Source organism: Clinocottus analis, unplaced genomic scaffold (genome assembly GCF_023055335.1).
Source record: "Clinocottus analis isolate CAN_PGR_092001 unplaced genomic scaffold, fCliAna1.0.p SCAF_23, whole genome shotgun sequence".
NCBI lineage: Eukaryota > Metazoa > Chordata > Actinopteri > Perciformes > Cottidae > Clinocottus > Clinocottus analis.
Window position 1 is genome coordinate 5696871 of NW_027175965.1, and position 26742 is coordinate 5723612.

Genomic DNA, 26742 nt, shown 5'->3' on the forward strand with positions numbered 1-26742 from the left:
TTTCCTCATCTATTTTAGATGTGTGGTGGCATGAAGGTAGAGAAGCACTTTGATACCTGCTGGATTAATCTTGAAGGGGATCGTGAAAGAGTCCCTTCCTCATTAACACATCAAAGATGGCCAACAGCAAAGGACATTAACCCGACTGCTTAAGTTGTGTAAACATTTAATGACTGTGTGAACAAGTGATCCAGACTTGCAAATAAACACCTCAATTATTGTATCGATCATAGACTATCTACACTTAGAGTTACACAAATCTGCAGCTGGGCACAGAATCCCACTTTTTAATTACAGACAAACAAAAGCTCTGCATTTTATACGATCTGTGTGATTATTTACCAATAGCACCTGCATTATTACAGACACATATTTCCCCCATCCTTATCAGCTGAGCGTTTCATTGGTTCTCACGACTGGATGACGCTGTAGTTCTCCTCCACTGACACCGAGAGGCGCTAATGAGCAGCTTTCCAGCCGGAACTCATCTCCACGTGCAGCTATGGTAAGCGCGTGCACCGGCGGAAGAGGGTTTGTTTTGATGCCGCCACCGTTGAAGTCCAACGTGGACTTCTCTTCACCTGTCATGTGCTCTGTAATTGTACCGACAACGGACTCAATGTCAACTGCGGAGAGCCAAATGGAAAACAACGGTCCGGAGGAGGCGATGAAAGGGACCAAAAGAAAGATGGCTCTTTCCAAGTAAGTGTTTTAACAGACAGGAAGTCGGGAGCTAAGCGCAAATTGAAGGGAGCTAACATTAGCGTATTAGCTCGAGCTCTGTTTTTGTAAAAGTTACAGAGATATAAAGAGCAGTGACGTTAGGCGTTACAACGTCAACTAACGACGTGTGCTAGTTGGCTTAGCTACAAAGTTAGCAAGTATGCTAGTAAGTTAGCTTCCACACATCATGTTTCCTTGAGTTCGTCCTGTCATGTTCTGTTCCTATGAGCTATGCCGCCTAAACGTTGATAACATAATAACTGCTAACGTTGAATGAGTGTTGTGTGTTGACGTGTATGTGTTTCTTCAGAGAAGTTGTGTTTTATTATGTGTGCTCCGTGCTAACTTGTTATCTGTCCTGCAGTTGTGGTGTGTGTGGCTCAGAAGAGGCGAAGTACAGATGTCCAGCCTGTCTGGGGAATACTTGCAGGTGAGATTAATTGAACAAGTAATGGAGTGGTTTTACTGACAAATGACAAGCCAAAGGGTCCCTAAACAAATCTGAAGCGTCACAAGCTCGAAAAACTAAGACAAAATGATCAGTGTTACATAACAATGATTCCTGAATTTTGGTTCTTGTATCATATTGCTATATGTCGCACTCATATCAGGGTTTGTTTTGGCCAAAAGCTAATGTGAGTATCAACATAAAATCTCTGTTTTATTGATGCAAATGGTCTCCGTGAGTAGTTAATCACTAATTAATGATACAGCACAATTTTATATTTCTTCAGCCAATTGTTTTGCACACCTCGCTTAGATAATCATTGTTGTTTTTAATAATGAAGCAATTGAACTGCAGAGGGTACAGAAAGTGACAAAAAAAAGTTAACGTTCCTTAAAAAATAAAAATCCCATTTCCTTTCTATAGTGCACCTTGGCACTCTAACATTGAATATTGACTGCGCCATGAGCCTGCAGCCTGTTTCTTTTTATTCTTTCAAATGGAAAAAAGCACAGTCTAGTAAAGTGTAAGCGTATACTAATTAAAGAAACACCCTGTTGCAAAACTTGTATTACTTGGAAAAACATAGCTTCATTAAAAGCCACAAACAATCTCCATGCAAGTCTGAAGTAATGCAACATGTAAGGAAAGATGATGTAATAGATGCAAGAAAAATATGTGGCCTATGCAATTTCTAAAATAATATAGGCGATGGATCGTGGAAGTAAAGCAAGCGCAAAGAGTGAGGTCCGACCAAGCTGTAGACGAGAAACACAATTATCTTAACTGGCACATTCACCCGAAAACTTGCATTAGTTCCTTTTGTCCACGCGCTTGGTAACTAGTGAGTATGATTGTAGACATATGTTCCCATTTAAATAATCTTACTGTACTATCGTTTTACATTCATGTTTACTTGATTCATAATTGTGTTGGACATCTCATCCTTCTTCCAAAACCATTTTCGGATTCATCATCACTATCATTGAATGTGTTGTCTGATCCTGCTTTCACACTTTCATATTTGCTTCGAGTAAAAACTTTGTGAGGACCGAAGAGATCAGTTGGTTTTCGGAAAGATTTGGATTCTGAATAAAGTCAGCTTCTTTTTGGGGCTGTGTTTATGTCTGAGCTAGCAGTTGATGGATTTTGTCCACACAAGTATGAGTCAACAAAACATCAGCTTGTTTTATGTGAGTCTTAAACAAACATATTTCTGGAATGATCATAACCGCTTTAGCTAATCTAGGTGTGGTTGTCCACCTTGTCTCAGGTGTATGCCATAGTTTATAATTGTAGGACTCAGTTCAGCAGACCAGCAGTCCTTAAAAAAAAACATTTGGTTTCCCTTCTCTCTTTGACCGAGGCTGGTCTTTTTGCTCTGTGCAGCTCTCTGAACGACAGCAGCCAAACTGAATTCCTTGAGACGGCTGAAGCATTACTTAACAAATTCTGTTTGTTCTTTTTTTCCAGCTTGCTGTGTGTGAAGAAACACAAAGACGATACGGGATGCAGCGGAGTCAGAAATAAAACCGCCTTTGTGACCCTCAAAGATTTTGACGAAATGGCACTTCTCAGTGGTGAGCGTCTTCTTTACTTTCATGACTGAAAAACTGAAGAATAGTGAATGAAAAATTAATGGTACTCTTTTACTTGTATTTTTGTTTACGATGTGTTCTTTACCTGCACTGTAGACTACAGGCTTCTGGAGGATACAGGACGATTTGCTGGTGGGGCCACCAGAGACAAACTTATCCAAACTCCCCGTTCCACTTCAAGAGTACGTCCTTGATTTAATGTATTTGCTTTGTGTTGAGAACAGTTTGTTCTGTCCCTGTATTGTTTATTTTGCACACATTTGATACAACTGATTAACAGGCGGCTGCTACATGGCAAGAAACGCAGCAATGGACTTTACCAAAGACAGAAGAGTTGATTCATAAGCTGAGAGATTTTCATAAACTGACTCACTTTTGAGCAGAGCAAGAACACACGGATGGGACACTGACCATACCGTGTGAAGTCAAATGACATTTTTTTTGTTTAGGATGTATAGTAATAACAGGAATAACATATGAAGTTGGCTAAAATGAAAAAAATATACAATATTGAGACAATGAGAGAGTCTAAAATCCATATATATATATATAAATATATATATATATATATATATATATATATATATATATATATATATATATATATATATATATATATATATATATATATATATATATTTTTAATATATATATATATTTATTTACAAGCAATTCATTTGTGATTGTTTATTATGGCTCCTTTTTAAGAGAGAACCTGATTATATAAGAAGTTGAGGTGCACGTGTTCTATGAAATTAAATACCTAATACACATTACTCTTGAAAAGATGTTTTCCTAAAAACCTAATTCACCAAGCTTTACAGCTTCATCTGAATGTTTTTCTCCTGCTTTTATTGCTTTACTTGGTATAATTTGCGTCAGTGGTTATGCAATGCTTACTGCTGCTGCTCCAAACCACAGACATTCATTTATGTAACATTCAGTGTCCTTTCCAGACAGCTTTCACCTGCACCGTTTCTTTATGACAACATAATATTTGATAGCTTCGAGTAATGCATGTTCTTTTATGGGATTTGTTGAGGCAGTGGCTGCTTCAGCGATCACAAATCAATCACGATAATGAGCTTATTCCCAGCGAGAGATAACTGCTTGGCACATGATAAGCTTTGGGATTTGTTTCCTCCAGAACATTTCAAGTGCAGTAATTTGTTTGTAGCCTTGTGGAGAGCCATACCTTTTTAAAACCTCTCTCTTAATGTCTAATATATCCTCATAGCTCACATTTAAAAGGAACTACAAGAGTGCAACAATGGAAAGACATTCACAATTTTGAGCCAAGTAAAAAGTATTTTTTGGTTTAATTGTTAATGAGTTGTTGTTGTTGTGAGAGAAGATCAACCCCCACACCTTGCTGACTTTTCCTCTGAATGTCAACCTGCCTGTGGCCCCAACAAATCTGTTCAAGGCTAAGAATAGAAGCTTTCGGCGACATGCTGTGTCGCAGAACACTGTTTTTTTATCCGAAGTATGCTGATGTGAGATTTTTGTCAATGGTCTGTTGCCTTGATTTTTATCCTTTTTATATAAATTCTAACACTTCGATAATGTACGGTGCTGTCTTTACTTTTATGTTTTACAGGCAAAGAGATTGGCAGCCAACGGCAGAAAGATGAATCTCACATTGAGGTTCCTCCCCATCACCTTCACTAAGAGCAAAGAAAACTCGACCGTCTTCTTCACCAAGTAAGAGAAATAACTCGCATACAAACAATATCTTTCTACGTTAAACAGAGCATTGTTAATTGTCTTGTCCTTAGCTGTAGTTGTTTGTTGCTCTCTGCAAACATATTTTGGAACAATATATTTTTCGTTTAGTCAATATTGCAGAGTAATTATTATTATATTATTATTAGTATTATATGAATTATTTTAGGCTCTAAAGCATTGGCTCTCCCTGTTAAAAGTCAGATGAATATACTTTCTAACTAAAAAACTATTTGTTCTTTTTATTCTTATTATTCTATCGTCTTATTACTGTCTTGAGGAAATTGTGACCATGATGAAGTAGATAATTATTTTCTTAAATATCCTTCACTTGTACTACGATTTCCATCGGAGCAGTGCCACTATACCAAAACATCTTGCGGCCGTTAATGATGCACTCAGTCACAGTCAAAGATAACGCTGCGTAGTTTTCCGGTGAACTTAAATCTTGCTGAGTCTTGAGCAAATGAGCTTCTGATTAGTGATGTTTTACTTAACCACAGGATGGCACTCTTGTTAAGCCCTAACAGCAGTTGTATCTAGCACTGGATCTCTTCAGCTTTTCGTACGGCAGTTGTAACTTGCCATTATGTTGGCCCTTGTCAGATGGGGTCAGTTTTAGTATGTTTGGAGCTTCCAACCAGCACACAGACACACACATGCACTCTTGTTGCTCAGGAGCAAAATCACCATATTCTATGTTGCAGACAAACTTAAACCTAAACTTTATTACATTCGTCATAAGGCATGTTTTTACATGCATACAAGCCATTTGGCCTCTGCATTTAAAATATTCTTGGAGTGTGCTTCGGTGAAGCTTTCAGGGAGCCACAGGGGTATTCAGTGTCTTGCTCAAGGACACTTCATCATGCAAACTCTGGGGAGACCAGGAATTAAGACCAGAGATTGAAATGACTACTGTGCGGTTACAGGCCGACCACTCTAACCATGAGCTATACAGCCGCCCCCAAACCATCATGAGGCATCGGCAGTGCATCTTCTTCTTCTTACCCCAGTTTTAAGGAACAATCACAAAAATATTGCAGGATTAGATGAATAAAAAACACATCTAGGCTACTGTATTCTGTCCTAATACTCAACGCATTGTAGTCATTCGTCAATAAACCTTTTGAAGGCATGCTGTTTTATTACAGTTTCAAAATGCATTTGAGCATCTTTATGTTGATCTTCAAGCTTGGACGGTATAGGGCCAATGGTCAAAGAACATACACTGCAGCTGGCGAAAAATGATGGATTTAACAGGTTTGTGCATGGGGTTGTCGTTGCAGCTGGGCCACTCATTATCAACTGACGAGAGGTTACCGCCGCTGTAAAGTGGTATCGGGTGCGGTTGTATCAGAGTATTTTTACAAGTACATGAGCACAGTCTCGTCCCGAGTTTTCAGAGAGTTGGCAGGGAGAGGGTCAGTCTCCAGCTGTTTATGCGCTGTTGACCTCATCTGTAATTAGTCGGTTGCTAGTTGCATCACTCTTAAAACGTGTGATATTTTCAGAAATGGTGTTTGAATATGTTACCCTGTGTTGGAGCCGAATAGCCCTAGTGTTGTTGACTGAAGCCAGTAATTATTGTGAAAGATCTTTCACCAAATCAGACTTTCACTTACTGAGAAATGTATAAAGTTTAATGGACAAAGACTCCTTGTGGCCAATGAACAAACTGTAGAAAAATGTACAATGGTATTTTTTTTCTAATTATTTTATCATTTAAATTACACTTAACACAGATTATAACACCATCAACAAGGCTGGTATTGTTATTTAACTGTTCCCCCGTTTGCAGTTTAATGGTTTTGGGAGAAATACACTTAGTATGATCAACTCTGCAAACTTTTAATTGAGCTGTGTCACTTCCTTTTACAACCTGAAGTCGTAAGTAAGTCTTTTGCCTGGGCACTTTTACAATTTGCTTGCTTCAACTGGTGGTCCTGTCGTATCTGACATCTTTTATTTCTGCTTAAACAACCCACCGCCAATCGTTTTACCATTTACATTTTTTTTAGCCTGAACTCCGCCACTCTAATCCCTCTGTGGAAGAATAGAAGAGGGGCGAGGGGAAAATGGTTATTGAACTGCATATTAAAGTCTGAAATACCCAGGGACAACATTGGGTGCCAAATTAGGATTGCCACGAAGAAAAAAAAAATCCTTTGTCAGTCTCTCCAGATGGTTTGATGTTGTTCGCTTCCCCATCACCACCCTCTTTTCCGTCCTTAAAGTCTACCCCTCGTCTGTCACGTCTGCCTGTGGTGTTTTGCAGCTGGTGAGTTAAATGTGCACGTCTCACATCTCTGTATGCAGCAACATTATGTCAGGTTGTAGCAGCCCACCCTCCAGCTCCAAAGTCCTCGCTCCCAACTCAACACTTGTCAGATGGTGACGGAATGTTTTTTGCAGGATGAGACCAGAATGTCTTTTAAATAGTTTTTTTTTGTTTTTTTGTAACGGTTCATCAATGTTGGAAATGTGCAAAATTCCCACAACTGCTCCAGCAAAATACACAAGAAGAATATTTATATATTTGCTGCTGCACTTTCAGGAGAGGAATCTTTGGCCAGCTGCACAGCATGTCTTTGTTTAGTCTGGTTAGTATCACCGTGTCTCACTGTGAAGATGTCACTGCAACTGTGTCCCATTCAGAGACCAGCGAATGGACACAAGGGATGGGATGAAAGGTATACAATACATTGCGAGAGAGAATGTGCTTCAGAAAGTACCAAGTACATAATATAAAAAGCAGATGTGTGAGCAGTTTGACTGCAGCTGGTTAGCGACATATTCATGCTACGCACTCAAGCTGCCAGAGAAGGATCATTACTGGCAGACAGCTGACTAGGGAGCTTTCATGCCTGGCAATGGTGTGTGTGCTTGTATAAGTGTGAATGTATGTGTTGGAGTTTGAGCATGTATCTCTTTGATTGAATGTTTGCTTGTTAAATAATGGCCATGTAACTACTTTCTTTCCACCTTTTGCCGTTGACTAATTTATGAAATTAGACACAAATACTTGAAAAAAATGAAAAAGAGTCACAGGCATCCTCTGAGTCCAGCCCCTGGAGCGTAAGTATATACTAGCTGGCCTTTGGCAGAACATTGGGAGTAGCTGTGTTCGGGTGGAATTGTGTTTTCTACAGCTTCAGCCTGGCATGGCAGGCCATTTTCCTCAAGAACAGCTTGAGTTGACTAGACAACACATTGCAGAGGCGGTTACTGTGGATAATAACCACATATTTCTATAATTGAGATAATTAGTAATTTTAGAAGCTTTGGATTTGTGCCATGTATGTCAGCCTACAGTTTATCAGCCTCACTTAACCCAGCTCTCTGGGTTTGAGGTGACCTCTTTTTGTACCCTGATATATATATATACAGGTGTTGAACAAACGAGGAACAGATAAAAATCAAGTGCTAATTATTGCTTTTGTAAATCGAGTGGCTATAATCACCTACAACTAGATTTCTGACTTAGCGAACTGATATGAGTTGTCCATAGGCAACACTGTGTGTTGCTGTGCGTCATGTAAGGTTCTGAGGGCTTCTTGGTAGTCAAACCTCTCATGCACGTTCTGCACCGCATCTTTCATTGAATGTAATTCTGGCCCAAGAATGGTCAACGTTTTCTTTGGTTTTCTGTTCGGTTGTCAAACTATGCACGTCCCGCTGTAACGGCTTCTCGTGGAGCTACATAATGCTCAATCCATGAAATCATTTCACACACAAACACTTTGTTGCGTGACAGGAAACCGATATGTTCTCAGACCTGGCATTAACTACTGCTCCAATATTAATCGCTATCACGATTCTGGCTTCCCACCGTTAAATGAACATGACGACTGCAATATTGATATTTAAACAGCTGACTGATCCTAGCGGACGTTGAGACAAAAGCAGGGTGCACCCCGTGACAGGTCGCGACACTATTGCAGGGCTGACGCATCGACAGACAACCGTTCTTGCTCGCATCCACACCTACAGGCGGTTTAGGTCAACCAATTAATTTAAGCTGCACATCTTTTGACTCTCATCCCCCGGCTCTCTGAGGCTCTGTACACCGCTGTAATGTCTGACAGCAGTGTCAGCGGCACGAATTACAATGCATTGTAATTCCGGGTGTGAACAGACACACTTAGGGCTTGGGGGGGTTGTACATTAGAAACACTCCACTTTGCCTATCGGTGTGGCTATTGGGAAAAGATTGACACACTTTTGCCTTCAAATGAGATTGATTGACATGTCAAATAATCTTGTCCTACATACATTTCCGGAGAAGCAGGTTCCAGCCTTAAACAGTCCATTCGTTTGCCTGCTTCGTAATGAAAGCCGAGGATGCGCTGGTGGAAGACTTTTAATTCCTAAGCATTACATCGTAATTACATCGTAATGCTTAGGAAGCATTACATTGGAAGCATTACATCGTAATGCTTAGGTTCTCATGTGGTGCCCGAAATGTAATACATAGTACATTAACTGTACATTAATAACAGCAGCACCTTAAGGTTAATGACTTGAAACTTTGGCCATGAAACTCTGTATTTTCTAAATCACACTAATACTTGAATCTACAGGTGGCCATGTTGGCAAAAAAATATGATTGGATGGATTTCAATCAAACTTTAAGAACATTTCCATGGTACCCTGAGGTTTGATCTCAATAACCTCGGGTGTCTTTTAACTTTACATCTAGCACAGGTCAAACGTTCCATTAGTCCAACAGGTCAGTTTGTGTCAGGATACCGAAAGCTAATGACTATCCACATCAGACCCGTGTTGGTTATTTTCTCATTTGTGGTAAGGCTTGCAAAAATGTCTCTCCATTTGTCATCCTGTCAACTGTCTTTTTTTTCACCCAAGTAATGATCATTACAGCCTCATGGTGTGCTGACTGTAGACTTGTCTTGATAGATTTACGTACACATAGATACTCAAACCCTCACCCACACTTTAATATCTTATTTTCAGAAATGTGTTCTAAGCTTTTCAGAGAAAGCAGACTTGTGACTTAACATGACGGCATTTGTCCAGCAACTCAGGCTCAAGCCAGAACTTAAAGACTGAGTCTTTTGATGCAGCTGCCTGTAATCTTTGTGTCTTCTCTCCTTTTTTGGTTCCTCAGCCTCTCTGCACTCCACCCTCTGAGGTTGTGCGTGGCTTTGGATAGTGGATTTATTTGTTGCATCTCAGTAGAGAGGCTCCAAAGTCCTGTCATCTCAGTCCACCGGCACTCACTTGCCACCCAAATCCTGGCGTCGATCACTGACAGGCACATACACAAGACACATGGTTCATTTTGCCGCACCGTTTTTGTTGGATCTGTCCAATTGTTAATCCAGCCAGATGGATCTGCTCTGACTGCCAGACCGCCAGTCAGGCTTCCTGCTCTCAAGTGTTGATGGCAAAAGTGACTCCAATCGCTTACTTAATCAACAGGGTGCGTGTGTTTTTGTTCATGAATTCATCCATCCCACTCTGCGTCTGCTTTATTTCTCAGCCTCCTTCACGGATGCAAAGTGCTGACAGTTGCTCAGACCTAAGTTTAGATAGAGGTCTAGTTGCATCCTGAAATGCTCAGCGTTCGCCAGCTCGTCAGGGCAACAATGAGAAATTTAAACATTAGCTGTAATGACCTCTTCTCTCAAAGATCGTTTTTTAATGTGGAAGTAAAAACTTGGTCCTGAATATTTTGGGAAGTATTTTTGTTTCGTAAGAATTCCGGACAAGCGATGTCAGCTATTTTTTATTGTGTTAACATTGTGTAGCATTGTGAATACTGAAGTATTCTGCTACCAATATAAGAAAGATGAAACAACAGCTTGGGAAGCAGAGATGATTACATCCATCCGCTTTAAGCAACTCAAGAAAATGATTTGAAACCTCAAGGTTTTTTTGACTCAGGACACCGTGTTTTTATAATAAAACAAAACAATTTCACCAAATTACTTTTAAAGCTGATAAAAAAAAATATATACTGACTTGTGCCTACCATTAGTAAAATGGAGCACTTTGTATAGCCTGTAGGCAAACACAATTAATTATAGAACAATTTCTCCACTCTTGTCTGGTCATGTACCAATTATATTGCCGTTTGATGAATAATTACGAAGGAAAAAATACCTTTTAATGCAGTCCATGGAGCAGATAACGCTTTTAAAGTGTATGTGTGCATTAAGCGCTTAATCTTTTTAAACGGGCATGTAATAAATTGAAGGACTTGGCCATGCGTCCCCATATCTGTTAGACGGTTCTGGTATTCAAAGCAGTCGTCCTCTCCCAGCGATGCTTCTGTTTTGACTTTTTTATGCTGCTCTCTCCTCTTTTCTCCCCGACAATGAATGATGGCACTTACCCCAGGTATGCTTGCTGGCCTTGCCTGAAGTGATTGCATGCATCTTTGGGCAAGCCCTTTTTCCATTGGAAGACATATTTTCCATTTGCTGTCATGACAGAATAACGGCATCACACCTGGTGCTCCACCTTCATTTTCTTGCACGTACAAACGCATGCATACCTGTACACATACACACACACACACACACACACACACACACACACACACACACACACACACACACACTGTTGCACTAAAAGAGAAACTTCGCCAAAAGGGAGCAAGCGCATAAATTCCTCTGACTAAGGGGTTATAGGTGTTAGGTACGTCTACAGTTTGAGGGAATTACCTCCCAGCACCTTTTTTACACTCCCAACATGCCTGCAGCTGCCTTCACTACCTACAGATTTACCCCTTCACCCTCTCCTTACAGCCAAGTGGAAACTCATAACCACCTTTTATTGGGTGTTGTGCCAGTACTGCATATACTTTTACATTTTTTGAACTCCTACTACCCATCCTGTTCCTGTTTTTAAGGAAACAACATGCCCTTTGTTGTATAATGCTGAATGACGAGAGATATTAGTTAATTGCATAATCCTAGATGTTGGCAACATTTAAAAGAAAATAACCTAAATAAACCACCTACTTCCCCACCAAATTCTGTTCTGGAGTTAAACACGTTGAAGTTTCTTTAAATATTTTACAGTTAGTCACTTTTTAAAACCCAGATGAACCACTCTCCACATTGGCATACATTCGTTCCACAAATGATTGTACCTTATCTCCTTGTAACTGTGCAGAAAGCCCCAAAAATATCTAAACATCTTAATATTACAAATATCAAAAGACCTCCAAGTTTTGCTTTGGATCTCTTTTGGTGAGCACTAATAACACGTTCTCCAACACGTGCCTTACAATTATGCTTTTCGTTTCATCTTCATCCTTCAGATCCATCAAGAACATGTCTTTTTATCCTGATGGAGAATGGGTTGATGAATCAGCTCCACCCTGTATATGGCAAATTCTGTGGTCTTGGTCAATGCGAGTCCTTGATGTTAAGTTTTAACTCAGTATGGCGGGGGGCGGGGGGGGGGGGGGGGGTACATGGGTTTATTGGGGAGCAGGACTTATTGATGCCTGTGCCAGTAGACTATATCCTATTTCTCGGGGGCAGCAAAAAATATACTTTTGATGTTTTTTTGGTTTTATCTACACTAGTGCAGTGCCCGCTTCAAACATGCCTGTTCAGAACTGGTCGGATGCTTGGTCTGTGGCATTGCTGCTTTTTGCTTTCTCAATACCGCTCATACACACATCTTCACACTCAACACTGCGCTTTCCTGGGTCCTGAGCTGGCTGCAACCTCTGGGTCTGAAAGCCAATGCAGAAGTGCGTTAAACTTACATCCTTTCAAATGGCCAGTAGTAGCCGTTCCTCCGATTGCAAAAAGAAGTCTGATTGTCTTTGAGAAAATGATCCTACTTTTCACTGGATTTATTATCTCAGTCAACATGAGTTTATGGTCTCAATCGCTAGTTTCAGGTCTTCAATACAGCACAGCCTCCAACCAAAAGGCCCCAACAGCTTGTTTTTAGTTCAGGGAAAACAGTACTCAACCTGACAGAAACGTTACCGGTTACAAAGGCATAATGGTGCTGTTTCTTTTTCAGGCAAGCAGCTAAAATGAACTGCAGTAAATAAATGTGCTCTGCCCGCTGCGGGTGACATGCTGAACTTAAATCTGTTGAGCGATGGAGCTTTGCTGCACAGACCACTGTGTGCTTGTTTATTCAACTTTCATCACTATTGAACTTGTCGCTTGTCCAAGTTACATCAAATTTGACAAAACACTCCATGGTGTTCCCAGGAGTTCACTCGATTCCTGGCTTCTGGACTTGGAATCATTATCTGTAATGTCTGAGTTAATAATGCTTTAATCATGATTAATTTTAATTTGTCAAAATGGTGTTTAGGCTAACTAAATCACTAGTAATGCAACCTTTACTATAAAAAAAAATAAAGGTGGAAATGCATCTTGTTTTTCATATTTACTAAACTGTTTGATATATAACATTTCTTGGCTTTTTCTGAATCATGATGCCATTAGTAGGTATGAACACAGTGGCTGTTTAGGGGATAAATGTTTGGTTGTAGAGCACGCCCAGCAACCTAAAAAACCCCAACCACGTTTAATAGTTACTGCCCAGAGCATTACCCCAGAAGAAGTGATCATTATGTGATATCCACCAGCTGGTGTCCTAGTATTGAGTGTGTATGTCATGGTCTCCATGGTGACTCTGGTTTATTCAGTTACACATGTACACAAACACACACACACACACAGTCACACAGATGGACAAGATTTTGGAAGCAGCCAGGCATATTGTCTTGGACGGATTACGGCTGAATCCGTTTCATGCCGTGAATTAAAACAAGAGCATTTGTGTTTGACTCTGAAGGGAATACTGTGAGAGCACCGGTGACATCATCTGTCTGTGAAAAACAGGAATCAAGCAATACTGCGTTTTACAAGCTCAAACTAAATGAGTTTTTCTCCGTCTCATTTAGAGAAAAAATGTTCCTGTGGCACCTGAAGGTCATCTTTCCTCAGAGCAGCACAGAGTTCAGTCAGAGGAGGTGAGTTACGCAACAACATTCAATTCCCTGAATAATACACCTATCTAAGAGCAAGTTATCAACACTTATCAATAAAAGCACATGTCACAAATGTCTGCATGTGGTTGTTCAGGATTATCACAGCCACACAGAGACATTATTTATTATAATTTGACTTGATTTGGATGTTGACAATAGCGTATTTTCCCTCACATTTACATTTCTGTCTTGTTTTAGGGTGTCCGACAGGCAAACCGTGGAGCAGATCTTGACTCCTTATATCCACCCTACAGAGTCGGACCCTGTGACGCGCCAAAAGTGAGTCTTTTCAAATGAACACTTAAGTTTCATGTAATATGTTTGCACGGCACACAGATCCATCTTCTTACCAGATACAGATGTCCAAACTCGGGGCATTAGCAGAGTACCAATCTGATACAAGTACTCTTTTCCTTTCCAGAATGAAAAATCTGTAAACCTCCTGCAGCTACGTGTAGGCTTGTGTGAGTTTGTAACTACAGGTCACTTCTTGACAATAAGTGGAGATATGTATTCACCAACACACTTTTGAGTCTTTTAAAACCGTTATTGATATAAAGAACAATCAGCAGCGGCTAATCAATCAGAATCAGAACCAGTTATTGCCATGTATTCTTTCGCATACAAGGAATTTTTCCTTGTGGGAGGTGCATACGTTCAATATTTAGACAATAAACATTTAACACTAAATGGAGTGCAATAATATTTACAATTAAATCTTAAGTATGCAGTAGATATAAAATTAAAGTTAAAATACCTTTAAATAAAGTACAATGTCAGCAGTACTTTAAGGTAGAATGTAAGTGATATGTGAAGGTGACAAGTGTAAAGAATCAAGCCGGTTTTCCTATTGGTTTTGTAGTACCCCAATGGCATGGACTGTAACGTCACAGCCACACATCGTTGGTGTGGAAGTTCGTCATAGTGAGTGAAGAAAACCTAAAGCTCACAACTTGTCACAGCTGCAAGCAATCGAAAATAAGCTGCGGAGGAACATCTTAAAAACATTTGAAAAAAATGAACTTAATCGAGCAGTTATTATATTCTAATTCATTCTCATGCATGCTGTTTCTAGTTAGGGACCCACTCGGCGGCGCAGTTTAAAACAGCTGTATTGACTGATGCATTTATGATGCATTTAAGCTCTACTCCGTATAATTGAGTAATAGGCGAAGGTAAGTTATAACTATTATCAATCCATGATCTGTAACCACTTATCCGGTTCGCTGTAGCCCGGGTCCCGCTTGCTGTGCAGGAACTACAGCCACGCCATCATGCTGGCCCTATGACCAAATGTAGTTTTTGGTGAGAAATTTGAATTATTCAAGATATTTGCGATCCAAGCAGCTTATAATACATAATTAAAACTGCTAATGCCAAAAATGCTCTTTTAATCCAAACAAATATTTAAATGAAATCCAATAATTAGTTCCTAATCATTCAAAATATGTGTGTTTTTATTGTGGGCAAACAACCACTGTAGATGACTCAAAGGGGTGAAAAAGAACAGCCTTGCAGTAAATTACAGTTCTCGGAAAGAAATTGGAATTGGGAGATCAGACTTTAAAAAAATCGGAAATAAAAATCAGCCTTGAAATCTGCAATCGGTGGAGCTCTAGTTCAGATGATTTATACATTACATCATTAAAAGGTAGACGCACCATCATGTTCTTGTATAAAACATGCATACCATAGGTATACCTCCCATGTAACACACACACAGTTGTAGCTGTAGTATTACAGGGGTTGTGATTATGGACAGCCCGTACAAACAGCAGGGAACAGCTGTGTGGGTCAGTGGTGGTTGTTAATATTTACCCACTCGGTTTGGAAAGTGCCTCCATCTCACACTCTGTCCATGTTTTATGGCATAGTACGACCACACAGCTAATTCACATTGATGAATGAGGGAATAATGTTCGGTGAGAGGTGCTTCGCTACAGGATGTGTGCAGTTGAAGTGAAAGCTGTTTCCATAGTGTCCGAGTCCAAGGGCATTATAGACAGTACTCAGTATGCAGCGTTGTTGCCATGTCTGTTTAGTTATATTGATTTAATATAGTGCCTTGAACTACAGTTCCTGCTGAAGCAAAGCCAGAAACCCCAGTATAGCGTGCTGCATTCAGTCAAAGAAATAACTGGGCTCATGGAGAGAAGTAAGGAACTTAACAATGTGATAATAGACCCAGAAGTCAACACCAGTTTGAAATATAGTTTGAAGGACTTCTAAGAATAAGAGTAATGACTGTTACTCAGCCCATTGTTTTCTCCTAAAAAGTTCAAAAGAACAGTTCTGCTCTTGGCAGCAACAGTGGAGCTGTGTTCAGTTACTGGATTCTCATGTTCATACCAACTTGGAATGAGACGGGGGGAAACGAAGCTAATTGAATTGCTCACAATAATTGCTATTGAAACGCAGATACGGATAAATCGCTACACTATTGAAGCATAGCATAAAAGCACACAACCCCTAAACCTACACCAGTGTGACGCGGTTACACACATTTGCTAATGCTTCGTATTGTCTTGGGATCATGACATTGCATATGAGCTTTTTGTTCTGTCTAAAAGTGTGTTGTCAAGATGCCGCCTGAGCGTCGCTGCTGCTGACATGAATCAGCTGTTAAAACACAAAAATACAATGAACTGTTGTATTCCAGATTTATTCACTATCCTCCCTATTTGTAATCTAAAAATATTGGGTGTTTGTAGCCATGACTACAGCTTTGATGTTGAAGACCTGTGTACTTGAGTTTGGCAGCAGTGTGTTGAGAGATTATGCCTGTTACACAATGAGTACAATCAGCCTGATGTACAAGAGTTCTACATAAGAAGCAACTTTCAAAGATGTTTTCTATTTTCTATTTTGTGTTTTATCGCGGTACAGTAATATTATTTATTTATTTAAATATTATATGTTTGCAGCCAAAACACAATGTATGAATGAATTAAACACAGCTGATCTGTTCCGCCACACTTTGTGCTCAATTTGAATGTGAATGTTTCCCAAAGAGCAGATGAATAAGCTACTTTTAATAGGTTCAATTATTTTTTTTATTGAAAACAGTTTTAGACATAACAAAAAGCTCATATGCGATGTCATGATCCCAAGACAATGTAACCAAAGAGGAAATTTAAGTTTATGAATTCCTAAAAACTCTTATTCAAAGGTCATCTTACGTCGTGACCCCAACTCGATCTAATTTCAGTCACCCAGCAATCGCCTGGTGTCTCTCCATCTTCTGTTTTAATTACCACAATCTTACTTCACTGCATTTATCTTTGTAATTTTGCTCTTGCGTCACTCTCTTTTTAAATTCCCAGGCTCAAGTTTCTCCCAACATGAACTGCAGTCTTTGAACAAGAGAGCCTCTTTGATTGGAGAACATTCAGTATTTCTAATCGGAACCTCTAGCGGATCTGCAATCTGACTCCTCTGACCCAACGTACTGATAACAGTCAGCAGTAAACCGTCTACTGTAAAACCTACAGCCGGAGCGTATTGCTCTCCAGAGAAACATTTAAAAATAAACATTGAATGTCCAGTGCTAACAATTTAGACAGAACCTGTGCTTAGCCGAGATCCAAGTGTGTGGGGTTCAACGCTCCATGGCTCATTGGCTGGCTGTTAACAGCAGGCTCAGGTGCTGTGGATGTCAGCTGCATCAAGGATTGTTCCTTATACAAGAAGCCTCAGTCAGATGCCATACATACATCAGTCAGCATACCAGACGAGTGTACATTTGTGTCTCGCCTGTGCTACACTCAATGAGCTCTTTGTTTTTTGACCTTTTATGATAACCAGCTTCAGAAACACATGTTTTTAAGTGTCTTCTCTTCGGTTGCAGTTGAGACTCTAACCTCTTGTGTTGATGTGGATCTCTGTTCCAGGTTGAAGGTGTATGTACGCACTCCGTTTGATCACGTGAAAGTCTTCATGAAAGCGGAGGGGAGAAAAGCCAACTCTGTCAGGTGAGATGCTCTTTCCTCTCGTCACCTGTCTGTTTCTTTTTATCAATATAATGTGATGTGTGTTTGATTTCTAGGCCATTTGTTGCATTGTATGTGCTGAAATCAGCTGTTCATCACTTGTTGTTCACACTCAATTGATTTAAAAAATAAATACATTTGAGTCCAATATTCATGGGTCTTAAATAACCTGATATATCGGTGAAGGTTTGTTTCAACTTAACACGTATCATAAATACTATACATTTTGAAAAGTGCTATGAATTTTATTTGAATTAGATCTGCACAGAATGAGACATATTTTGTCATTTGTAACATAGTATAATTAAAAAATAAATTGTTCTATGTTGAAGCCCTTTTGGCACAGCTGTAATATTGGGAATCTATCAGTAGACCCTAATACTGTTCAATCTGAGCTACATCAACCGGTGATATGTATAGTAGTACAACTGGCACATATTTCAGTACATAATTTAAATAGACACAGTTCATATTCATGTCAGCTGAGTGGATGAGTTTTGAAAACAAAAGGAAACTGCCAGAATCCTCTCATTGCTCAAGCATCCGGTCTGTGTGACCATTTTGTTGGACTTGCCATTCATGACTGTTTTACTCAGCGGGTATCTAATCGGAATAATTAGTTTAGGAACATGACATCACTGACTTGTAAATTCCTGCAGAGCTCCTTAGAATTTTGTCAGGAAGGCCTTAGGAGGGCTTTTTCCTCCCCTTTTGACTTTGATGCCAACATTGAGAAATGCCATTGATCAAAAAAATACTCTTGTTTTCGTAACTTCCTTTCTACATCCTCCAGCGTTGCTTCCATTCCCTTCTCTCTTACTCACTTTCTCTTTTTCCGTGGTTTCTTTCTTGTGTGGTGTCAGGGGATGGTGTTGATGGCACCCATTTGCCTCCCCTACTTTTGTATTCTTTAGCTGTCCTCCATTCTCTCTTAGTCATAGAGTGAATGATTATCCTCAGGGCTCATAATCATTGCCCCTTGGTGAAACCTCCCATCCTTCATCTTTATAACACACATATGCTCCCTTTGTTCTGCCCAGTGGGGTGGGCCTCACACACTTTCTAAGCTGTAGATTTTTTTATATGGCCGCTAATGGAGAGGAATTACTGATCGACGAGTGTCAAGATGTGACATGCGCGCAAAGATGTAGCATGAGCTGTCAAACTGCCAGCTTTAACTATCACGTGAATGTAATGAACGTTTGAGTAGTTTAAATCTCTCTCGACCTCCATTAGCTTAAGCCTTTGGCATTTTACACTGCATAAATTAGCCGACCAGTTAGTGGATTTCTCCGTACTCGTATAGCTTGTCTACTCTTACTATGTTAAAGTCACTGCATTTTCTGTCAGAACACCACATTTGAATTCCAGCTTGCGTGCCCTTCCTTTCTTTCTTTCTTGTTGAAACGTCGCAATGAATACTGGCTTGACAGTAGATAACTTATCCCTGGGATCTTTCATCAATATTAATATCATATTTATCAATCATAATGGCATGGACAATGATTGTAGTAACAACAGGATTCAAGCCCTGAGTTTGCACTCGCCGACCTTATTTGGACTTCCTTGACAAGAAAACAGACGCAATTTAACTGTTAAAAGATGTAGTCGGCATCACAGTCATATTGTAGACTGTCTGGCAGTTACAGCCAATGAGAGCCCAAATAACAGCAATCTGAACTTGGCCTAAGTTTTTTTAAAAGTAGCATCCTTATGCACGGTATGCACGTGACGTCATCCTCCACTGAAATCATCATGGGCGCTCCCCAGAATGGCAAAATGCCGTCTGCATCTAGCTTCAGGCTTTCATAGCCAAGCATGTCCCGCTTCTAGTACGTGTCAAGGTGGAGTGGTACATAGGCACAGACATTTCCTCAGAAAGTTGTAATAATTGAGTCATAACAGTTGTTATTCTCCACCTGTTACCACTTGCCAGAGAAAAATTACTCTTTACATCTATTAGTGATGTACAGTCACAGCCGTAAATCAGACTTTGGAGAAAGACTATTTTGACTGTGTTCTGTCAAGTCTGCGATAATGAGTAATTCAGTGGCATAAATCTCCCCCTCTCCATCCTTTACCTGTCATACCTCAATAGCGAGAGTGCGGCTTTATATAATGAAGGACGTTTAAGTCCGTAATTCTTGGTAAGCATTTATTGTCAACATTATATTGAGGACGGATGAATAGGGTAAAATTAGGATGCTTGTTCAACAGCAATTATCTTGCATAAGTACAGTTGCATAACAGGACCATGACCTCAGACTATAGCTTTAATAAGAAGAGGTCACATTAGGGGTCCAATACGAGGTCAAAGCATTGCCACCACAAAAGGGGCCTTCACGTTGTTGAAGAAAAAAAAAAAAAAAGACCCTCATTTTCAAACGTGTTATTAATGTTATGAGGTTATGGGCACTGGTAGCCATGGCTACTTAGAGGCCGTTTGCTAAGTCGGACACAAAAGGCATGGCTGCATGTTTTTGCTGTTGAACGTCTACTGGAATATCAACCCACTCCAATAAAGGAGCTCTTGTGCTAAAATAAACATAGCTGTGTAACCAGTCAACACTCTTTTACTGGAAAGGAACATCAAGAGAACCATTCACACCCGTCTGGATGTTTGTTTGTGTTGGTTTTTTATGTTTATTTTTTATTCTGCCCACTACTTGCATCAAGAGGATGCCCTTTCCTCCCATCTCATACTTCCTCTCAGCCACTCTGTTGACATGTCAGAAGTAGAGAGGGCGAGGGGACAAGTGGGGGGGGGGGAGGGGTGTGTTGTGTGCATGCGTTTAGTTGTTTTAATCAGTGTTGTGCACCCGTCAGACAGTGATGTTTCTGTCCTGTCCCAGCGTTCCTTTTTCTCACATAATTGTGGCAAACCCTCCAGAGCCTGTCGATCTGCTCTCCCTCAGATCGCCCCAAAGCGATGTTTTCAAGTTTGTTTTTGTGCAGCAGATGCTTCCTCAAGTCTCCTGCAATGCTGGACTGGCTTTGGGAGTTTTTACTAAAATAGCAAGCAGATTATAAATTGTGGAATTGCTCAGTGCCATATTTGAGATTGTGGGGATGTGAATGCATGTGTTCTGAATGCCCACACACTGAGGCGAAAAGCATGCGGTCAAAGTGAAGTGAAGAGGAGAAGGGATAATTTGTTGAATATGGAGATAATAGCTCACACTCAGCACAGTTTCTCATTAACCCTTTGGACTCTCAAGGTAATTTTCTCGATTTTACATAATATCTTAAATTCACCTTTTTAAAGGCCTGGTGGTTCACTCATGTGTACATTGGAAACACATGCCTGCTAAATATTAAAAAAGGTGAATGCTATGGATAGTGGTGAATGGCTTTTTGATCAAAGCAACAGCAATTTCACAAAGCAATGCTGGTACCAATTAGCAGCCATGGACATGCTCAATTTGTTTTCAAACTTAATTAATTCAATATTTTTAAATTATTATTATTAGCATCAAGGTATTTGCAGCGTTTCTTTGTCGTTTCACCACTCACCACTGCTATATCCGTGCTAATAGGTCTCAGCAGTGGAAGGGAAATAAAAGGAACCTCTGTGAAGAGAACATCAGCCTTGCCCTCTGCTCAGTTCATTCACTAGAACACTATATAGAGACCAGATGTGTGCGTGTTGTTGGCTGAGCCATCCAGCCGTGTTTCTAGAAATGGCCAGAACTTTAACAATTGCATCAACACCACAGGGAGCCACAATATGCTCTGCCATGTACCGCTCAGTGTTGTTTACAAACACTTATGTTTTTTGTTTAGTTTGTGTATCCACGAAAATAAAAGAAACATCAGGGAGATTACATTTATTACACATATTCATTTTATTACACACAAAAACAAATTAAGTGGAAATGGTTATGTCTGGTATGCACACTGCTAATGGATGCAGTCCTTGTCCATATCCTGCTCTCTTTAATTAGTTTGCGCAAACAGCAGCCACATCACCGACTGGGTTCAATGCTTAACTTTTGACCCTATTGCCGGTTCATTATTCTTTCCATGCAAGAATCCGTCTTTAAATAGGCTATTTCTTCTCTTCTGATGTGGAGACTGGCCAGAAATACCCTGTGACCATGTGTTGCAGTGTGCACTGTGGCAAGGAATGTCCTGTGTGTGTGTTGAGACCCACAGGCTATCCTTCTTTTCCTTTATCCTGTCCTGCAGGAAGTGCCAACACATTTTGCTTTTTATTTGTGGGATTGTGCAAAAATGATCTTCAGCCCACCTAAGAGAAAACTCTTTTTGAGGAGGGAGGGCTACTTGGAAGCCCGCCAGTAACGACCTGTAAATGTCACACTATGGCAGAGTGCTTTGATTGCCTTTGGGAGTGGGTGTCTACCTGGGCGGTTCACAGTCTGCTTATACTTTCAGCAAAACAAACAATGGCTCAACAATCTTCAGTCTGGCACAGGTTTGACAGTTGTTTTGGGTGGTGCCAGGTACCGTATATATCCAAAATATATGATGCCTTGTATTTTAGTGATGACAGCCCAAGCTGGATGGTCCTGAATCGGTTTGGTGTCGAGGCAAGCCTCGTCTCCCAAGACTCCAGTTAACTATTTAGTCTGGTTATTTATGACCATCCCTAATGCATGACAGGACTACTTAGAGACAAGACCAGACTGATGTCATCTCACACAAAGAGCTGAAGGAGGGGTGAGAGACCCTCTTTATGTGAGAGATGTTGTTGATTTTTGGTTTAGTCAGTTTCATCTCATGGGACCAACATCAAGCAGGATCTTCAATGTGCCAATACATGACTCAAATCTCTATCAATCCGGATTAATTGTCCGCCGTTAACATGTCCCATGTGGCTGGAAATGAAAAGCAGCAGTTACTAGTTAAATATTTTCAACAACAGTGGTTATTTGTTGGTTATTTCGTCTTTTCTGGCTACTTAGCAATCGTGAAATTACCCACAATGACCCTAATATCACATCATTTACCCAGCATGATGTAACTGCGTAACTCCTTCTTGTGCTTTAATTTTATTTGAAATAGGTACCACGAGTTGGACATTCGCAAAACCCTGAGGGACAACCTGAGCTACAAAACACTAATTGAATATCCTGTGCTGCATGTTGTACTCGGAGACCATTGGAAGGAGTTTCCACTAAAAGGACAAGGTAAAAAACACCATCTTTTCTTATTTCATAAATCTCTTCAGTCCTGCCACTATACTAATTTCTGCACCGGCACTAACCAACTAATGCTTTATTAGAATAAATTATAAATTTGGCATCTCTATATTTAGCTTTATGCTTTTTTTCTTTCTTTTTTTCCTGTAACGAAACAAAAGGGTGGACTTGAGTCAAAGCCCGACACTGCCCCAAAACGTCAACCCCTATGCACTTCCCCAATTCCAACAGCATTGTATCATGTCCTGGTTTCTCCAGCTGAGACTTTGAGACTTCCCGCTCCCTTATTTTTCACTATGGCAACATGCTACCCCAACGGAAATAAGGGTGTTCTGCACAGCATCACACACACGAACTTCACCTCAACAGCCACAGTGGCCAAAGAGAGGATCAAACGGGGCTTACTTTTGAACAGTGATCTCATGAGTTGTGAAATGACAGTCGAGAATGAAAACAGGAGATGTGGCTTTTCTCACCCGTGTGTCTCTTTAAGTGCCGGATGTTCAGGGCAAGAGAAATCATGACAAAATAGGACTGCATATCATTAAGACACCACACCGCCGTTTGGTCACATTCAAATGTGCACAGTGGTCAAACTGTGTATATCTGTCGGGTTAGTGTGGTCACAAAAGACCACACTAACCCAGTATCATTACACAGTCAGTCCCAGACGAGCTGAATGACGAATGAGGTCATTTTAGTCTCAGTGTGTGAGTGTTTTCACTGATAAGGCCTTGGTGACACTCTGTTTTGGTTTAATGTTAGGTATAGAAACGTCCTGATAATTGCCGTGGCCTGAAAAGGTGGGCAGGAAGTGATAAGCAGCAGTTGGACACTAGGCAGTGGCACATCTCGTTTGGTTACAGTGCTGTTGAGGGTCAGTAATCAGGTTAAAACTACATTCAAGCAGTCGAGGCTGGCTCTTACAGCATCTCTTTGATGACACACCTTAAATTACCATTCCAAATGTAGCTGCTATTTTGTAGCTCTGTAGGGAGAGAAAGGTTTGAAGTAATAAGTTATGAACAAAATGGTGACTGCATGCTTCTCTCACTATTTGCATGCTAGGTGTAGGCAAACCTACTTATGCTAGCGATGAAGCAAAGACGTCACGGGTCAAACCTACCTTTAGTGCAAGCAGTCAGAACCTCAACAAAGCAATGCCTGAGTCTTAGGACGATAAAGATATTAACTATTGTTTTAGGTAAAACAATCGGCTTTGCTTCTGAAGCGGGAAGAGGCGTTTGAAGACCACGTGACACCGTGTCAGTCTTATAGCCATGCGTAACAGCGAAGACATCCCAACTGCCAACCACCTGGGTGGCGGGACGGAGTAAGCGCTTTTGTGAAAATGGGATGCAGATGCAGAATAAAAAGATTTCCACGAGACAACACCTAAGCCTAAGTTTGCGAAAAATTCTGATGTTGAAAAACATGTGCTTACATCAGCAGTTTTTTTTATTGATGATTTAAAAAATGATGGACCTTGAAACTCTATAAGTAATGGTCCGTGTCGACGATAAATGGTTAATTGGATGCAGGCATGGCTTTTAATTGCCTCATGTTGCAGCACAAAGAATAAATGCTGAATGACATTAATCTTTCATATTATAGGCTCAGCTGGATAACCGTTTCAAAATGTGTTGGCAAAAGTGTCCACGTTTTCAAGTGAATTTCATGCAAATAGGCTCATGCGTTTTTATAAATTTGCAGACTGTGGAGAGATCGTACTGGGGAGTAATTGCTGATAATTAATGTTATTGTTCTGACAGCCATTTATTCTGCATCCATTCTTTCACATGTGTCCACCCTACTTTATTGCATACCTAATTGCTTGGCACGCTGTCTCATCCTGAAAACCAGCATGGAGCCAAACCATAGCGTCATCACTCCCAACTGTCTTTACTCTTCCTCTCCATTCCGCTTTCGGCCTGACCCCAGCTGTGCTCTAACGATGTTTGCGCAACTGACCGCTCTTGTGTATATGTTTGGACATGTAGAAGTTTACTGTGTTGCAAGAATCGTGTCTCGTTTCGCTTTTCATACACAAACGGGTCATATTGTTTCAGCTGAACCTGCCTCGGCCTGCAAAGGTTTTGCATTAAAGAAGGAGGGGGTGGACCAAGACAAGGAGGGTGCCATCCGAGTTTCACCATCTCTACAAGGAGCTTGCAACCTCAGAGGAACCGACATCCGGGAAGGAACCCCAGAGACCAGCCCCGAAACTCAACGTCCACAAGTGAAAATGACCAAGAGCGAAGCAGGGAAGGGGGGTCTAGAGGAGGGGGAGCTCATGGACAGTAGTGATGAAGAAGAGTCGGAGAAAGGAAAGGCTGAAGAAAATACTCCATGTGGTAAGAGCTGTGACGATGCCAAAAGCCCTGCCAACGACATGGAGGTAAATGAAGACAAACTCAAAGATAGTGTGACTCAAAGATAGTGTGGACGTTAATGTTGTGGAGGCTGTTCATTAACACAGTGACAGCAGCAGGGACCAGTGAATACATGAGAACGTCTCTGGTTCCTTCTGATGACAATTGAGCTGTCAGGAAGAAGAAGAAAAAATGTGCTGAGGTCAGCATGACGAAGGATGATGCTGGGAAATAGTCGCAGCTTGTTCATATCCATCACTGTCATGATGAAAATGAGTCAGCTCAGGCTGCTCTCGGCTGTGGACTGGAATGATAATGCCCAGATGTGAAGAGTGAAATGAAAGAGGAGGCAGCCATGCCCGACAGGAAGTCATCAATCTTGTGTCAGTATATGGTGGACCGATGCAACCTGACAGTGTTTATAGTTGTTTTAAAGAGATTGTTTTGAGAAACAAACAGTGGTTGGTACCAATTTATCATTGTAGATCGAATCAAGTCATTGTTAATGTTTATGTTTGTTTTTTTTTCTTCTTTTTTTGGCATTTGTGTATTACTGCTGCTCTTGTGTGGCAGATGCTGAAACTAGTATCTTACCAAGCGCAACAAAAATAAAATTTTAGGGTAATCTCATCTGTATGTTTTAGTTAACTTTCAAAGTTCATTCTTTACCTTGGAAATAGCAGCTATCTTCTGATCTCTATAATCCTTATCTTGAGGTACATTTATAAGCTCGTTTGGACTTTCAATCATCATAATCATTATGAGATATAATCGAAAGCTTCAGAACACCTAATAAATGGACAGGATTGCTTCCAAGATCAGTAGTACACTTTGAAACTCAATTTAAAGCCAACTTTCATGAGATTTTTATCGTGTTCAGCGTGCGCATCGACTTTTTTCCGAGTTGGCAAACTCCATCTGCTGGTGATGATCAAGTGATGTCATTGAAAGCTCAAGTACTCTACTGCTATTTAATGTAATTATACTGATTTCATGTTTGATTTAATGTCTTCTGCTACTTTGTGCCTTCAGTGTGTCTTTAGCTGTCTAGATCTCTTTTTTTTCTGGTTGTGTAAAGAGTCGGGGCATCTTGAAAAACGCTTTATAAAAAAACTATAATTATAAAGCTCAGCAGTTAAAGAGAAGTCTTTGTGTTTTACACTCATTATGTTATATGTCCCTCTTTTGACTATTTTTAATTGAAAGCTGAAGCAGCCCCTCGCTGTGCCTCATCACCTTTGAAGTTCAACTCATTTTTCCTTTCTGTCAAGCTTCAGTTAGACCATTAGTCTCATTTTTCCATCAGCTAATAAAAGTTAATGTTGACATGCTCGTTTTTCTGACACCTCTGGGGTGTCTCCCTGTGTGAATGTTGTTGCGCATGCGGTGCCTCGACGTACCGTATTCTTACCTAATGTTAGTTTATTACAACAACAGAGTGCCAGTAACAACTGACAGTACGGCTTATTGGTGGGGCCTGTGTTTATAGGTGTGTTTTTATAACCTCTGCTAACCTCTTTTGGATGTTAACCCCTATGGACGGGCGCTCTTTGATGTCTGGCCTGTGATGACGCATTTTCCATCCTTTTGCAGTCAGAGGCAATGATCTCACATCTGACTGCGCATCCCTCGGCAAAGGGAGGTCACACAGACCCCGAACTCTTTTCCTCTTTGTGTCAATTTAATATCCATGTTCAGGTTTTGCCATATGTTTTAGACCATGTGCT

General features: G+C 40.4%; 1 protein-coding gene across 1 annotated transcript; it reads left to right on the top strand.

The window, feature by feature from the left end:
- Positions 1-517: 517 nt before the first annotated feature.
- On the top strand, positions 518-26387 carry znhit6 (zinc finger HIT-type containing 6). Its single transcript, XM_068589481.1, has 10 exons — positions 518-702; positions 1088-1153; positions 2642-2748; positions 2863-2948; positions 4367-4470; positions 13406-13474; positions 13691-13771; positions 17383-17463; positions 22507-22631; positions 24713-26387. The coding sequence occupies exons 1-10, from the start codon at positions 542-544 to the stop codon at positions 25081-25083; spliced, it is 1251 nt and encodes a 416-aa protein (XP_068445582.1). The 5' UTR covers positions 518-541; the 3' UTR covers positions 25084-26387.
- The last annotated feature ends 355 nt before the right edge of the window (positions 26388-26742 follow it).